At 41.1% G+C, this 16,485-nt stretch overlaps 1 protein-coding gene across 4 annotated transcripts in view; it reads right to left on the reverse strand.

Annotated features, from left to right (window-relative positions):
- Positions 1-16,485, reverse strand: part of LOC126251475 (venom carboxylesterase-6-like) — a 196,256-nt gene that overhangs the window by 153,809 nt on the left and 25,962 nt on the right. For 3 of the 4 annotated variants that reach the window (XM_049951917.1, XM_049951916.1, XM_049951915.1), the window contains exon 2: positions 9,883-10,026. The exons of the other annotated variant lie outside the window; for it this stretch is intronic. In XM_049951917.1, coding sequence (XP_049807874.1) covers positions 9,883-10,026 — 144 coding nt within the window. The remainder of the gene's footprint in view (positions 1-9,882; positions 10,027-16,485) is intronic. 4 annotated transcript variants of the gene reach the window in all.

The raw sequence follows: 16,485 nt of genomic DNA on the forward strand, positions 1-16,485 counted from the left end.
TTTAATTTTTGCCGTGTACTCGCAACATTGATTTAAATAGAATGTGTTGCAGTAGTTTCGTGAGTAACACAGAATCCGGACGGCATGTTCAGACGTTTTTACTGTCTTAACTTCATATTTGATCCAGTAATACGATTGTTTTTCTTTTCGTTACTGGTACCTTCTTTTTGTAATACGTCTCAAATAATCGCGGAGACAAGTTTTTGATGTGAAAAATCTGCTTCCGCAATACAGTTATGTACACAGTACAGACTGGCGAAACTGATGTTCGGTCTATGTTCTCTTCCCGAAACCGCTGAGAATTTTGACATGTTTCATCAGTTTCCAATCTCTCCTCAAAGTGTTCACCAACAGAGCTATGATAGGAAACCTGAAGTCAAATGACAGAAATAAGATAACTACAATAAAAGTAAACAGCGCACCCTATAAAGTGTGTATATAAAAGAAAATATCGCTTGAATGAGTCCACTTTCGAATGAAATGTAGTTCTTTTGCACTTTGGACTACAATCTGAATGGTTAGTCGACCTGCAACTGACGCAAGCTCCCTTTTTCTTGCCGGCCAGGGTGGCCGAGCGATTCTAGGCGCTACAGTCTGGAACCGCGCGACCGCTACGGTCGCAGGTTCGAATCCTGCCTCGGGCATGGGTGTGTGTGATGTCCTTAGGTTAGTTAGGTTTAAGTAGTTCTAAGTTGTAGAAGTTACGTCCCATAGTGCTCAGAGCCATTTTCCCTTTTTCTTATAAAAATGCTTTCACCAGAAGCTGAGGCAGTTAACATGGCGCACATTGGCTTCAAGTTCGTGACCACCTGACAATTCCCTTTATTTGTCTCTATGCCAATTACAGTTGCGACAGTCCTTGCTGCGGTAGTCGTTCCGTTTACAGATGGAGCGACACTAGCGCTCCATGCGGTGAGAAAGCAGTCACATTAATCGTGAGTATAATGTTTGTTAATTTTAATTTTAGTAACCAACAGCATCAGTTACACCGTTTACCTAGAATTTACCTAGGTTTCAGTCGGGATATTTATAATGTTTGTTTTTCATCCCTTCTCTAATTGATTTACGAAATATTTATTGAAATTTTGTGTCGAAGATTTTATTTAATATCATAAGACATGGATGATTCTCAAGTGAGCGCAAATAGGGCTAAAACTAATGAATCCAGTGGCAAGCTGCAACGTACTCGTAAAGAAATACGTGTAACGTTGGATAGCGTTGCTACCTGTCACGTTGATACCAAAAGCATATAAACACACAGATTCACACGTAAGAAGCAGAGCGACATGTACCACAAAGCGCAAAAGGAATCGACGCCACATTTCGCGCTCTGTTCTGATTTTTAATCATCGGCGAGTGTTGTCATAAGTACGTCCTTTATATTATTCTACATGGTGACAATTATTAAACTGCATGAAATAAAAGCGTCACAAGTTCTGGACGGTTTGCGTTAGGAAGTTCAAAGTGCACGGTTGACCGCTGGGCATGATGGGAATTATGATGCGCTTGTGTGGTTTGGCATTCAGGAGGTCACCAACAGCATCTATGTCCCGACACTTCAACGGGTCATGCCGAATTTCGCTATTCGTCTGCCCCACATCATCGTCAATGATAGCAGGCATAGCGAACATGTCATACTATAAATAGAATATCTATAGTGACGTTTGCATATTGAATAAAGTGTGTACGCACCAGAGTCTGTAACTAATTTACGATTTTCTAGTATAGTTCGCCGGCCGCGGTGGTCTCGCGGTTCTAGGCGCTCAGTTCGGAACCGCGCGACTGCTACGGTCACAGGTTCGAATCCTGCCTCGGACATGGATGTGTGTGATGTCCTTAGGTTAGTTAGGTTTAAGTAGTTCTAAGTTCTAGGGGACTGATGACCACAGATGTTAAGTCCCATAGTGCTCAGAGCCATTTGAACCATTTTTTAGTATAGTTGAACAATTACCACCCTGTGTGTGGGACTAGCAAATTCCAGATGCCAAGGGTATAGCTATGTTGAAAACATTACGAAAATTTGACTATAATACAGTTCGTTTAAAAGCTAATATTTCAATGAATTTAGAACAACGAAATAGAGTATTTCGCTTCCAGATGTAGGAAACAAAACTTCGAATTACCATACACACATAGAAGAAGTGTTGCATCACCTCGGTTCAGAGAGTTCCGGAATCTATACAGAAAATTGGAATAGACATCAACTTAAACATCATTTCAGCCCTTTTTATTGCTAATGAAAACATCGCACTGCATGTTGTACCACCGTACAGCGTGACCTTCAGAGGTGGTGGTCCAGATTGCTCTACACACCGGTACCTCTAATACTCAGTAGCACGTCGTCTTGCATTGATGCATGTCTGTATTCGTCGTGGCATACTATCCACAGGTTCATCAAGGCACTGTTGGTCCAGATTTTCCCACTCCTAAACGGCGTTCCGCCATAGATCCCTCAGAGTGATTGGCGGGTCACGTCGTCGATAAACAGCCCTTTTTAATCTATACAGGCATGTTCGATAGCGTTCGTACCTGGAGAACATGCTGGTCACTCTAGTCGAGAGATGTCGTTATCCTGAAGGAAGTTATTCACAAGATGTGCACGATGGGGGCGCGAATTGTTTTCCATGAAGACGAATGGATCGCCAATATGTTGGCAATATGGTTGCACTACTGGTCGGAGGATAGCATTCACGTATCGTACAGCCATTACGGCGCCTTCAATCACCACCAGCGGCGTACTTCGGGCCCACTTAATACCACCCCAAAACCTTTCTGCACTCGCTGGGCAGTGTGTCTGAGGCGTTCAGCCTGACCGGGTTGCCTCCCAACACGTCTCCGACGATTATCTGGTTGAAGGCATATGCGACACTCATCGGTGAAGAGAACGTGATGCCAATCCTGAGCGGCCCATTCGGCATGTTATTAGGCCCACCTGTACCGCCCTGCGTGGTGTCGTGGTTGCAAAGATGGTCATCGCCATGGACGACGGGAGTGAATTTGCGCATCATGCAGCTTATTGCGCACAGTTTGAGTCGTAACACGACGTCCTGTGGTTGCACAAAAAGCATTTTTCAACATGGTGGCGTTGCTGGCAGGCTTCCTCCCAGCCATAATCCGTAGGTAGCGGTCATCCACTGCAGTACTAGCCCTTGGGCGGCCTGAGCGAGGCATGTCATCGACAGTTTCTGTCTGTCTGTATCTCCTCCATGTCCGAACAACATCGCTTTGGTTCACTCCGAGACGCCTGGACACTTCCCTAGCTGAGAGCCCTTCCTGGCACAAAGTAACGCTGCGGACGAGATCGAACCGCGGGATTGACCGGCTAGGCACGGCTTAACTAAAGACAACACGAGCCGTGTACCTCCTTCCTAGTGTAATGACTGGAACCGATCTGCTATCGAACACCCCTCCCCCCCCCTCCCCCGTCTAATAGGCGCTGCTCATTCATAGTTGGATGGGTTTAGTGACATCTCTGATTAGTCAAAGGGACTGTGTGTGTGATACAATATCCACAGTTAACGTCTATCTTCAGGAGTTCTGCAAAACTTTTTTTGAGATATGTATAAGTAAAGAGACTCTTTCTTCGTGAGGTCTTTTCTATTGTTATGCACGAGCCATATTCCGCTCCTAAAAATAAACATTTGTCATTAAAACAAGTTTGTAGTTTAAAAGCGAATCTTGACGATACTCTCAGTATAATTAGGAAACCTGCAGTTTATTGGGCTACAGACGTTCCCTTTTGTAGAAACCATTTTACAAACTAATGTAATCAATTACGATTCCCTTTCGCCTTCACAAGACCCCGCCAAACTCAACAGCATCACTTGCTGGTCCCTTGGGGCGCTGTTATCGCTTTGGGTTACAAAAACCGAGACAGAGCGTCGTGACTGTTGTGTTAGACTGCGATGTAACTGTACAGATAACGTTAAACGCATCTGCGTTGTTGTTAAATGTGTCTATGGCATGGGCATTGGTAAGGAAACACGCTTGCAAAATTATTGGCTCGTAGCAGTGCTCATTTTCACGATGTGATCAAGGCATTGAAGAACGCTAATATGAGACAGACAGGGCTTCAAACTTTTAAAGTATTCCAAGTTAACCATTTACAGGAAAGAATTAGCAACAGATTATTTTCGGACTTTTCTACAGGTCGTCACTTCTCGTTGTCAGCACTGAATCTTGCGGTATTGGCGTACCGCACTCTCACAGTATTTTTATGCAAATAATGAGTATTGTAGAAAACAAATATGGATGAAATTTGTCCAGGAGTACCTGAGTTATAGTTTTATGCCACGTCTTATCACTCAAAATTCTTAGCCAATAGGGCGCTACTATGCCTTACTGTTTCAGTAAATTTTTCCACATAGCAAGTGAAAAATGTGCCACTTTAGACAGAAATTCATTCAGGCCTTACAGAGATATGTTGATTTGTCATTGTCTTTGCCATGCATACCTCCTTCCTCCCCCACACCCCTGAGGCGGAAAATTTCAGTCACTTTACTAAACGAATGTCATCTTCAATATTTCCAAGTTCAGAGCCTTATTTACACATCAATACCTTTTCAAAAAGTATAATGAAAGTAACAATTTATGAAATTTGCAAATTTAAATTTTTTTGGTGGTCAAAAATACCCCTCCTCTCCCCTCGTTGATGTTGTAAAGGGTGTTGACACTACTTACAAATCAGACCTCTTTAAGAACAATGTCAAAATAATTCAGCAAAAGTTATCGAAATTTTTTCAGTGCACAGTATGAAAAATGCAATGGTATTGCTAGGGGTTTAAAAGGCCTTTCAAATTTACAAGCTGACCCGGATAGAAATATCCTATGAGCCTTTCAGCTGTGTTCGAGCCCTTCACGTGCTTCCCTCCGGCGGCTATTCATTAATTATATATAATCTTGGTTCTTTTCGAGATCAACTTCAGAATAGGCTGTCGTAAGTTCGTTAATATTTTAAGTTATCATAATTTCTTGCGAATAGAACATCATCGGCATCTCTCAGGTAATTTAATCTCTTCCCCAGAATTTGGATTCCATTTGCTTTCTGATTCAGTTTAGATACTGCTTGTTGTAGAACTTTCGCGTAAAATATACCACAGAACAAACAGTTCCCCTGTCGGATCACCAGGTGGGGATTAAGACAACATTAGGTCTAATAAAGAACAAGAATTGAGCAATGCAAGTGAGCTTCTATGACTGTTATAATTAATCCAATTACAAAGATGGTGAAGAGATTTAAGGAACGTATGGTAAGATACTAGAATATAGTCATTTGTTGAGGGAGTTGAAAATGTACATCTAATGGGTAACTGAAAATCGATAGTAGGAATAGAAACAGAAGAAAAAAATTAGGAGGCTAAAGTGAGTAAAAGGAATGAAAGGGGAAGCCCTATGTTACAGTTTTTCACAGAACATAAATATTGATTAAAGATTTTTGGATAAGGTTGTATTCATGGAAGAAACTTGGAAACATCATAAGATTCCAAATAGATTATATAATAGTAAGACAGGTTTAAGATCCAGATTTTAAGCTGCAAAACATCCGCAGGGGCAGTTGTGAAATCTGACCAAAATTTGTTGGTTATGAACAGAACATTGAATGCTGAAGCAGTGGTTGGTCAAAGAGGCAAAAAGTCATTTCTCATTAGAAATTCTTGGAAAACACCAATTTAATCGTCAAAAAGAGAAAATATACATATGGAGCAAATAATCCACATACTTCAGTAGTAACACACAATAAAAAACGCAGCAGAAATTTTGTAAAGTAATGGGCGATCCCATGGTACTCTACGGATGTGATATGTGGGTCATTTACAAATGACAAGAAATTAATATCCAAGGTGCTTAAATTATTTTTTATGGTGACGAAGGCTGTACCAGAGTAGACAGACTAAGAAACAGTAACATTAGGAAGGAACCTAACATATTTAAAGTAACAAACAAAATTTAAGACAACAGAACAAAATGGCGTGAACAATGGTAATTTACCGTGAAAAAGGTAAGATATCAGAATCCGGTAGACCAGGGAAGTCTGGCAAGAGAAAGAAAGCGATAGATACCGAAAGAAGCAATGGTCTAACACTTGAAACGCTCAAGAAGAAGAATTAGAAAGAGAAGAGGAAACAGAGGCGTCTAAAATATGAGGCTCACAGGAAGTGCAAATTGGTAAAGTAGAAATGTCTAGAGGCAGAATGCAGAGTTGTGGAGGTACACATCGCTATGGGAAAGACAGTTATTACACACACGACAGTTAAAGAAACCTTTGAAATAAAGAGAAGCAGATGTACACTGTCAAGTCACATTAATGTGACAACCTGTAAAAATCCTGAATAACCACCTTCTGATGCAAGGACCGATGCGAGACTTGAGCGAAGAGAATCATTGAAGTTCTGAGAGGCCTGCGCTAGGTTTCCCAGTTGATGATCCATGGCATAAACAAGCCGATCGAGGTGGTCCCACAGATTCTCCAAAGGATTTCAATCCGGTGATCACGGTAAACTCATACTGGTACTCATCAAACCATGCGCATACAGTGTGAGCTGTGTCACACGTTGCATTGTCCTGCTGGTAAATGCCAATGTGCCAAGGAAGAACAACCTGCATGTAGGAGTAGACGTGGCCTCCTGGGGGAGATGCATTACTGTTTTGATTAATTGTGTCTTCCAGAATGACGAGATCACCCAGGATCTGCCACGAAAACACTGACCAAACTGTTCCCGTCCACAAAGGTGTTTGCCGGTGTGGCCATGCGGTTCTAGGCGCTTCAGTCTGGTACCGCGTGACCGCTACGGTCGCAGGTTCGAATCCTGCCTCGGGTAAGGATGTGTGTGATGTCCTTAGGTCAGTTAGGTTTAAGTAGTTCTAAGTTCTAGGGGACTGATGCCCACAGATGTTAAGTCCCATAGTGCTCAGAGCCATTTGAACCATAAAGGTGTTTGCTTCGAGACGTTACACGCCACATACACGAATAAAACGAGATTCACATGAAAAGCTCACTTGCCATCACTCAGTTACGGTATTAGAGTGAAAATTCCAGCTTCCGTTGCCGATGAGCAACAGTCAGCATCGATGCATGAACCAGGTGCCTACTGCAGAGGCCGATAAGCAGCAATGTTGAGGACATGTTGTTCGTAGCCACTATGTTCGTCCTGGCAGTCAGCTGCTCAACAGTTACGGGTCTATTTGCCTGGTCACATCTCCGCAGACTCTGTCCACCCCTGTAATCTGTGGGCGGTGGTGCACCACAGTTTCCTCGGCGCCGGCTTTAGACAGCGCCATTTAGCTGCGCACTTTAATCACGCCGGCGCAAGAACACTTCACACACTTAGCCGTTTCATATATGCTTCCTCCCTTGACCGAAAAGCCGATGATCAAAACCTTTGTATATCAGACGAATTGCTCCATTTTCACATTATGACAATGGCTGAACTGTTGCCTGTGTTCCCCTGACACGCTTTATATGACCTCCACTACTAATTCTGCTATTGGCTATCAGTGAGTGGTTACTGCAGGTTGTCGTTTATAGGTGGTGGGCATATCAATGTGAATGGACCGTGTCTGAATATCAGGAGCTCAGATAGCAATCTAGTATTAAGAAAAGAATGGGAATACAGGAAATGTATTCACACTTGCAAATATAAACTACCATCATCTATATATTGGAAAGACGACAGTGAAAATATGTGCCAGACTGGCATTCGAACGTGGGTATTCTGTTTTACGCGAGTGGTCGCCTTAAGCGCTCGTCTATCAGTGCACGATTGACAGCCACCCCCAAAATTCCATGTGTCCATGTGTCAGAGCCTGCATCAGTATGTTCCATATATTTCCTTCCAGCAAGGATATATTTATTGAGAATCGACGGCTTGGAGTTCAAGAATTAATACGAAATAGCTATTTCGTAAAGAATGGGAAGTTGAAAAGTGGAAGGAGTAGATGAATATTTGTAAATCTTATACACAAAAACCTACTTGAAGACAATATTGTGTGAAGATGAGAGATGATAGTTGTAATGAAGATGTGTTGCTGTGAGAATAATGTGAGAGCAATGGAAGACCGAAGAAGGGACGACACACCTGTAGTAGACAATATCCCTCATAATTATTATGATTTTTGGGAGCAGATATTATGATAAAACCATTCCACACCAAATACAAGGCATTTGAGATAAGCGAAATACCCTCCAGCGTCAAGAAGAATGTAATAATTCCAATTTAAAAAAAGACTGGCAATGACAGCTGCGTATATTAACGAACGATTAGTTTAATATGTCGTGGCTGGAAGGTACTAATACGAATTATTGGCAAAAGAATCAAGAAATCAGTAGAAGTCAGCCTCGGGGATGATCTCATTTGGTTCAGAAGAAATGTATGAACATGTGCGGCAATACTTATAGAATACTGATTGCAGAAATGCTGTTTAAAGCATTTGTAGATTTAGAGGAAGCTTCCGAAGGTGTTGACTGGAATGCACTTGCAATTCCGAAGGTAGCAGTGACAGAATATAGAGATGAGAAAGGCTATCTACAACTTGTACAGAAACCAGCCTGTAGCTATAAGAATCGTAGGACTTCAAAGACAAGGGTGTGAGACAAAGTTTCAGTCTATTCCCTTTGTTATTCAATCCGTAAGTGAGGCGAACAGTAAAAGTGGACAGTAGCCTTGCTCAGTCGGTTAGTAGTTTCAGTTTGTTGTGGGTTTTCTGTCGGATGAGGTATTTTAATGTTAGGACTCTTGAAAATTGTGAGGTGGAACTCAAGGGACAGAATCTCAGTGTGATAGATGCGGCTTAAAGACGGTAGGATTTTATGAAGTTATTCTGCCATAAAACTGCGAGAACATGGAGGAGGTCTCCTGGCATGTCTCTGGGGTTCGAGAAAAATAAGATCTCTATGGAGTATCACAGTTGAAAACAAAATCTCTATTCTATGATTTTATTCTATGATTTTAGGAAGGAACTGGTGCGGAGACCGCTGACCTTCATATTTGACCCTCGTGTTGGTTTATTTGGTACACTGAAGTGAAAATTGGAATCACTACATTGAGTATGTCCAAATGTGTGTGAATTCCTTAGGGACCAAACTGCTGAGGTTATTGGTCCCTAGATTTAAACACTACTGAAACTAACTTACGCTAACGACAACAAACACACCCATGCCCGAGGATGACTCGAAGCTCCGGCGGGAGTGGCCGCGCAATTCCTGACATGGTGCCTCCAACCGCGCGGCCGCTCAGCGCGGCTACGTTGAGTATAACAAATCCTCAGAGGAGGGATTTACTGCCCAACTACACTAAGATGCTTCTCCAGTTCCTCGACAACGGTATACGTGCCACCATTCCAGCTGGCAGCAGATGGATCGAGACACAAACTTGCGGTGTGAAGGAAACTATACCGGCCATTAATACCATCTGGAGAAGATGTCACTTATTCCGAGCTGTATCGTATTTTGTGATCCAACACCTGCTTTTAGTTGCTACGATTCTCGTTTATCAGTTGGATCCATGCACGTATCGCTGCCGCAGTTATAAATTCACAGTAAAATAAGTCTATTTTCAGGATATCGGTTGCTGTGTCCCATCTAACTAACTCTCATGCTGATATAGCATGCTATACAGTGGCGTTTGTTTATGTCGTTCCAATTTATACGATAAATATCCACCGAAGATGCTTGACGAAACGTTGTCCATTTTTGGTCACGGAAGGGGGAACGCTGCTGTACCTACAGTCTCTCTGCAGTCGTAATCACTCTTAGCTGGTACACTGTTTAGTAAACGCTCTAAGATTGATTTGCCGCGGCATTCTTTCTACGCGTTATAGTTTTAATAAACTTTAATACTGCGGTATCCTGCAAAGAGATAGAGTACAAAACGAAGGGAAACTTACCTGTGGGGTGAAGACGTTAAGATATAGACAGTCCTCAGCGCCAGAGAGAGGCGGTCCCGGTACTATCAATGCGTACTGCGTGCACACTGGCCCAGGAGTCGTAGCATCGCGAATGTGTGTCCACGTATCAGGAGGCTGAGGACTCTGCAACAAAGATTGAAGAACATCGTTTACCCAGGTCACTGATGAAAAACGTTCCTAATTAACATATTACTGTAATTTGTATTGGTCCGTTAGTTCGTAGCGTTTTTGTTTTGCATGTTGGTATTCTGGTCGTTCTGTTTTTTTTATCGATTGTTACTTTTTATTTGTAGTTCAGTGTTGCTAACTGAGTTTACATATTGTCATTTTGAGATAGTGAGTCGAACTGTGGACACTAGAAGATGGAGTGCCAAGTGGAGAAATCGGAACATTTCTTCTTTTTGAGTGCAATAAAGAGCAGTGGAGACAGCCAGCAACATTTACGCCATGCATGGGGTTAGTGCCACTGGACGAGCGCGGCAGGAAAATGGACTTCGCGTTTTAAGAATAGTTTTCATATTGTTGACTCTTCATGTTAAGGAAGACCTTCAGGGTTTAGTGAAGATGGTTTGTTTAAACACATTAACTCAAATGATGTATATCTGTGTACTTTAGAAATGGCAAATGTCGTGAACTGTGTTCATTTCACCATCGTGCGACACTTGCATGCATTGGAGAAGGTTCAAAATTTGTCTGTATGTGTACCGCATGCTCTGAACTAAAATCATAAAGATCAGTGGGTGGCCATATGAGCATCTCTGCTGGCTCGTCACCAGTTGGGACGTGTACAGTATCCATCATTCCTATCCTGTAGCGTTACTGGTGACGAGAAATTGTATCTTTATGCTAACACAAGGGAAAGAAAGGAATGGTTGAGCCCAAATGAAGAAGAAACTCCCTGTGCAAAGACCTGCGTACATCCAAAACAAAGATAATGTTCGCGCATGTGGTGCAACAGCAACGGTGTGGTGTACTACTAATTGCTTCTCAGAGGTGTAACCGTCGTTGCTGGCATTTGTTTCCAATAACAGAGATGTTTTGCAGACAAAATCGAAGAACAGAGACCAGAAAGACTGCCTGAAGTGATAGTCCTTCACGTTCACTCCCGCCCACTTTCTGCCAGACTGACATGAGGCAATACGCTGGAATTATTTCGCACCCACCTCATTCACCTGATATTGTGAATTCAGATTTTCATCTTTTTCTTTCTCTGTCGAACAGCCTTCAAGAAATTTTCTTTCTGGATGAAGATGAGCTACGAACATGGCTCTTGGCCCTTCTCCTCAAAACCACGTAATTTCTGCAGTCATTGGATCGAAAAGTTATTCCAGCATTGGCAAACTGTTTTAAATAGTGAAGGAGGATATATTACTTATGATTGAAGTCTCTGTAATGCGTAAGTGTTGTGTGGAAAAACGCTACGAACAAATGCACCAACCCAATACTATGCTTAATCTTAATACGAAGAAAACCCAATTATTCATCACCACTTACAAATAACATTCAGAATTTAACAAACAGCGTTTCAACGATTTTAATGATACATCTTTCACTTTTTCAAAAGCAAGTTTCACAACACAATACACACAAAAAATCTGAAACTTTCCATAAGCTGGCTTTTCGGCTCATAAAAAACAAAAGTCGACTTCGTTTACAAAGATATACCAAATTTCATGCTAGCTAAAAATTATTAAAAAATATATAGTACTTGGCTATTTTAACCGAGCATCAGCGTTAGAAGGCCAGACATGTAAGGGATTGATGGCCATCGGACAAAACACTTCAAACTCAAATATAAAATTATAAAAAAACTTTTAACACATTAAACATCTTTTATTGAAAAGCTTGATGTAAAATAATTTGGAAAGATGTTAACTGCACTTAAATTTTAACTTAAGTAGAACCTAATTTCTAAAAGGCATTTTAGAATTCTTGAATTCTGTAACGTTTTTGTTAACTCGTTGGAACATACTTGTTTTATGTAGGAAATAATGAGAAATCGTCTCAATAGACTTTACTTCACAGGCTAAGATTTTTTTTTTAAACTGCATTACCAAATCGATTGTACTGATCAAGGTATGATATGCAAGATTCACGTAACCGACGCTTACACCTGATGTGCTGAACCCCATTACAGGTTTTGTCTGTTTTTGAGTAGTCCTCCCCACGTCCAACGCAGTTGTTTTATTCTTCAAGAAGTTCGTCAGTTGACTCTTAGTTGTAGTGTTCTTCATCTGTCCGAAGTACCTTTAACGTTCCTGATCCGAGCCTTTTGAATAGTTTTTATTTTCAATAGGCCTGGGTGTTTTCTTTCATTTTGCGCGAAGTTTCAATTTTAACTTCGTAGTATTTTCGTTTGAAGTCAGGGTTGTAGCTTTAATTTTTCTAGGCCTACATGTTTGTTTGAGATTCTGGTCTAGCTGACAAAGATGATATATTGTTCGGAATTTTTGTAGGAGTGACTTGGTTAGTTTCATTTGAAATCAAAGGTCAAACAGGCCGATTGTCTCGTCCTGTAGAATGTCTTGGTACATGTGACGTTGCTCTTATTTCGGGGGATTTTTAGCCACATTAGTGTGCTGAAGTATACTTCATGTAGCTAGTGGTGGATTGCGGCTTGTGTAACACAGCTCTTTCACTGGATTTCTGGCTAGATGACTCGATGATACCTGCTCTAGCAGAGGAATGTGGCAAGGGTGACGAGCTGCCTTCGTGGAGTGTTTGGCCAGATACACTGATGTTTTCATTTCCTGTAAGTCTCTCTGGATCACTTCTAAAAGCGTGATCTGAAACTGCATCGGGATTAAACCGGCAGAATCCTGTTGCTTTGAATCCAGAGATAGCGTTCCCTGGTGTTGCAGCTTTTCCCAACAGTCTTTTATTCGCCAAAGTGAAATCTTCCTAGCTTCCGATTTTGGTACTTCCTTTGCAATTTTTAAACGGCACTGTGAACATACAGCCTTAAAGATTTGAACACAGATCAGACCAGCGGTGGCAGTTAATAGGTGGTATGGCTGGAGACGCAAGTTAAAATGATACTGTTCCTGAAACTTCCTGGCAGATTAAAACTGTGTGCCGGACCGAGACTCGAACTCGGGACCTTGGCCTTTCGCGGGCAAGCGCTCTGCCAACTTTTTTTTTTTTTTTTTTTTTTTTTTTTCATTTTGTTCGTTGTTGATCGTTGTGTTTGTTCGTTGCGGACGTCACATGACATTCGGTGAAGTTCGCTTGTTGATCCTTCCACTCAGTTTTTTATTACAGAGGCCACCCAGCTCTCTGACCGAACACGCTGAGCTACCGTGCCGGCTATGCCAACTGAGCTACCCAAGCACGACTCACGCCCGTCCTCACAGCTTTACTTATGCCAGTACCTCGTCTCCTACCTTCCAAACTTAACAGAAGTTCTCCTGCGAACCTTGCAGAACTAGCACTCCTGAAAGAAAGGATATTGCGGAGACATGGCTTAGCCACAGCCTGGGGATGTTTCCAGAATGAGATTTTCACTCTGCAGCGGAGTGTGCGCTGATATGAAACTTCCTTCCAGGCCAAGGTCCCGAGTTCGAGTTCGGTCCGGCACACAGTTTTAATCAGCCAGGAAGTTTCATATCAGCGCACACTCCGCTGCAGAGTGAAAATCTCATTCTGATACTGTTCCTCTCATCAAATCTCAATATCTGTACCGAGCTACAGTGTGATGTATGGCCATCCAAAATCAGCGTAACTGTGCCAAGAAGTTAGCAGGGCACAAAGTGATCCCTTAGCCATTCAAAAAAGATCCGAGCATTACCGTAAGCAGATTTCTTTGACACGACAGCTTTACTTCCCGCTGGTACATTGTCCTCCCACTCCTTTCTCTTTTTGTTAACTCCCTTCATGACAACAGAAGGAGGAAGAAACATACTTTCAACATTTCAGCGTTCAATTACTGTAATAGTGTCTACTGAGGAAATAATCACAGGAACTGTTTTTATCCCCTTTTCAGCTATAAGCACCTGGACGTCTATTTAACGGAAGGCGTGTCTCATCCATGTTAAATATAGTTTCCGGGTAACTGAGCAAACCATTTTCTTCCGTCAGGGTTGAAAACAAATTGAAATATTCCTTCACTTCATCACGATTTATTCCGTGGACTCTGGCCAAAGATATGTTTTCAGATATTCGCACTCTTAGGTCTGGAAGTCGAGATAAGAACTGTTGTAGCCAATCTTAACTTGCTTTTCCGTTTCATTACTAAATTTATATTTTAGGCCAAGCTGCAAAACAAAATTATAAGGTAGGTTACGTACACAGTGCCTCGTTAATGGAAAACCGTGGGTCTGCCTTTTATGTTCTGTGGTGGACAAGTTGTAACTCTTTAGCTGAACCCATACAAGAACTAGGAGCCACTGCAATTTTGGAAACACAGCTCGTCTTTAATTTTTTCTCAAGAGTTTTCCTGGGAATATTAAACTCCATGGAAGCTTTTCTCACAGAATAACCAACATTGTTTGCTTAATTAATAACATATTTATAGTCTTCTTCTTTGCGCGACATCTGTAAAAAAAATAACGATGCCATCAAAATTTAACTTATAACTCGATTATGGGATGGTCATCCATCCCGATGATGGTATGGCCGTAGCTCGTCATCAAACATGGTTGACGTAAACCCAAACAAAATCTACGTACCGGTTTACAGTTAGACATAAACAATCCTAAAACTAAAGTTATGATTCAGTTGAAATGTTATGGCATATTGTATAATTTCATGGTATACTGAAAACTAAAATAATGGAAATTACGTACTTTTACTTGAAATAAAGAGTCACCCGGTGCAGCAACAGTCACTCACGTTCGTAACTAACTACCAGCTGAACGGCAGCCTGAACAGCGGATCGTCGAAGCACTAAGGGCGTTGACCGTCTCTCCCGTATGGCCGTCTATCCCGGGTTTACCCCACTATTTCAATTAATAATATGAAGTAAATGAGATAATAGGTCACGTTATCTTTGAGGCTTTGAGAGAAAAAGGTTTTATGAAAGAACTTTGTGGATTCAAAAATATTCTCGTACAACCTCTTGACATCAGGTTGGGCCTAATGAAACCTAGTGAAACAGTCCGTGAAAGCTTTAACAAAAGATGGACAATGTTTCAAGTATATCTGCGAGATGTTTCCTCATGTGTCATAAAAGAATTTGAAAGAAGGCATGTCTGTTAAATTTGGCAGTAGAAAAATGATTATTTATTCCAACTTGGAACAAAAAATAAAAATTGGAGTGAAATGGGATTTGTTACAAAGTTCTTAAGCAGCTGAGAAAGACAAACCACATTATATTTCTATTGTAGCCATCATGCAGTAAATTTTCAAGAAGTTCCGCTGATTGATGAGCCTCAACTTTTACTTTTTTAACTGTCAACTTGGTTTCTTCCCTGATAATCTGAGTAATGTCGGTAAAGGATATAATGAGCTCTTTCATAAAGACATCAAAGTGATGGTATCAGAGTCACAGGAAACTCAGTTTCTTACCGAGACGTACATCAGGAAATTCATCGGAGAAAAATCCTTAAGCACGAGAGAGAAACTAAATGTAAGCCAATGAGTAAGATAGCCCCTACGGAACACAGAGGTGTTTCATATTTATAGTAAAACATTTGTTCAAATTGAATAATTATTTTTCGTTCGAGTTACAAATTTTTGGTTAGTGATTGGATTGGGACAAACCTATACATGATAGAAACTGAGATCAAAGATTTGTTCAGTAACTAAAAAAAACATAAGAGTAAGTTATTACCTAACAAAATACTTGCAAGAATATCCTTCAGCTGGCATGTGATGTTGATACAAACCGACATTTCATAAAAAAAAGAAACAGTAAACAAATTACAGCTGGAATTCCGTAGCTGAACATTCTCTAGCATGAATGTACATTGATATAGGAAATCTTCTCTATGATTTCAGTATTCTCCGTTTAGCTGTATGTCAGGAAATGAACGCTACCTGCAGGTTGACAATGTTATAAGTGCCAAGACTTCTACAGTCTATGTCAATTTAAACAAAATCCTTTTTGTGCATTGGAACGCGTCTTTTGGAAACTATGTACATTATTGAAACTGAAGTTCCGACAGTCTTTTCATTAGTCTTCTTCAGGGCGCCATGTAAAGGATTTATTTTCAAAATGACCTCGTCTAAAGGGCAAAAAAGATTTTGTTGAGACTGAAACAGTGTGGTTGCTTCTAGTCTTTCTTGTGAAAATAATTGGAATGACGAACCTAAGCTGCTATGGTTCTCCAGAGTATGACAGAAAATTAGGTGGCACTGTATTTTAAAGTATCGTGCTCGTCCTTCGTATGATCATTCCGCTTGGATTATCCTTGTTTAACTGTGTCATGTTTACACCAAGCACTTTACACAAATGTCGAGATGGATGACCGTTCACATTTATTTCCTACTTGTTAAACTGATTTCCTGCCCTGATCTAATTGTTATTAAAATGTATGCGACTCTAAGGTCCCACCTACGTTCCTTTTTATAGCGTTTCATTGAGTGTCATCTCGTAGAGGTGACAGCTTCTTTGACATACCACAATAGTGAAGAATAGTGCTT

Source organism: Schistocerca nitens, chromosome 4 (assembly GCF_023898315.1).
Source record: "Schistocerca nitens isolate TAMUIC-IGC-003100 chromosome 4, iqSchNite1.1, whole genome shotgun sequence".
NCBI lineage: Eukaryota > Metazoa > Arthropoda > Insecta > Orthoptera > Acrididae > Schistocerca > Schistocerca nitens.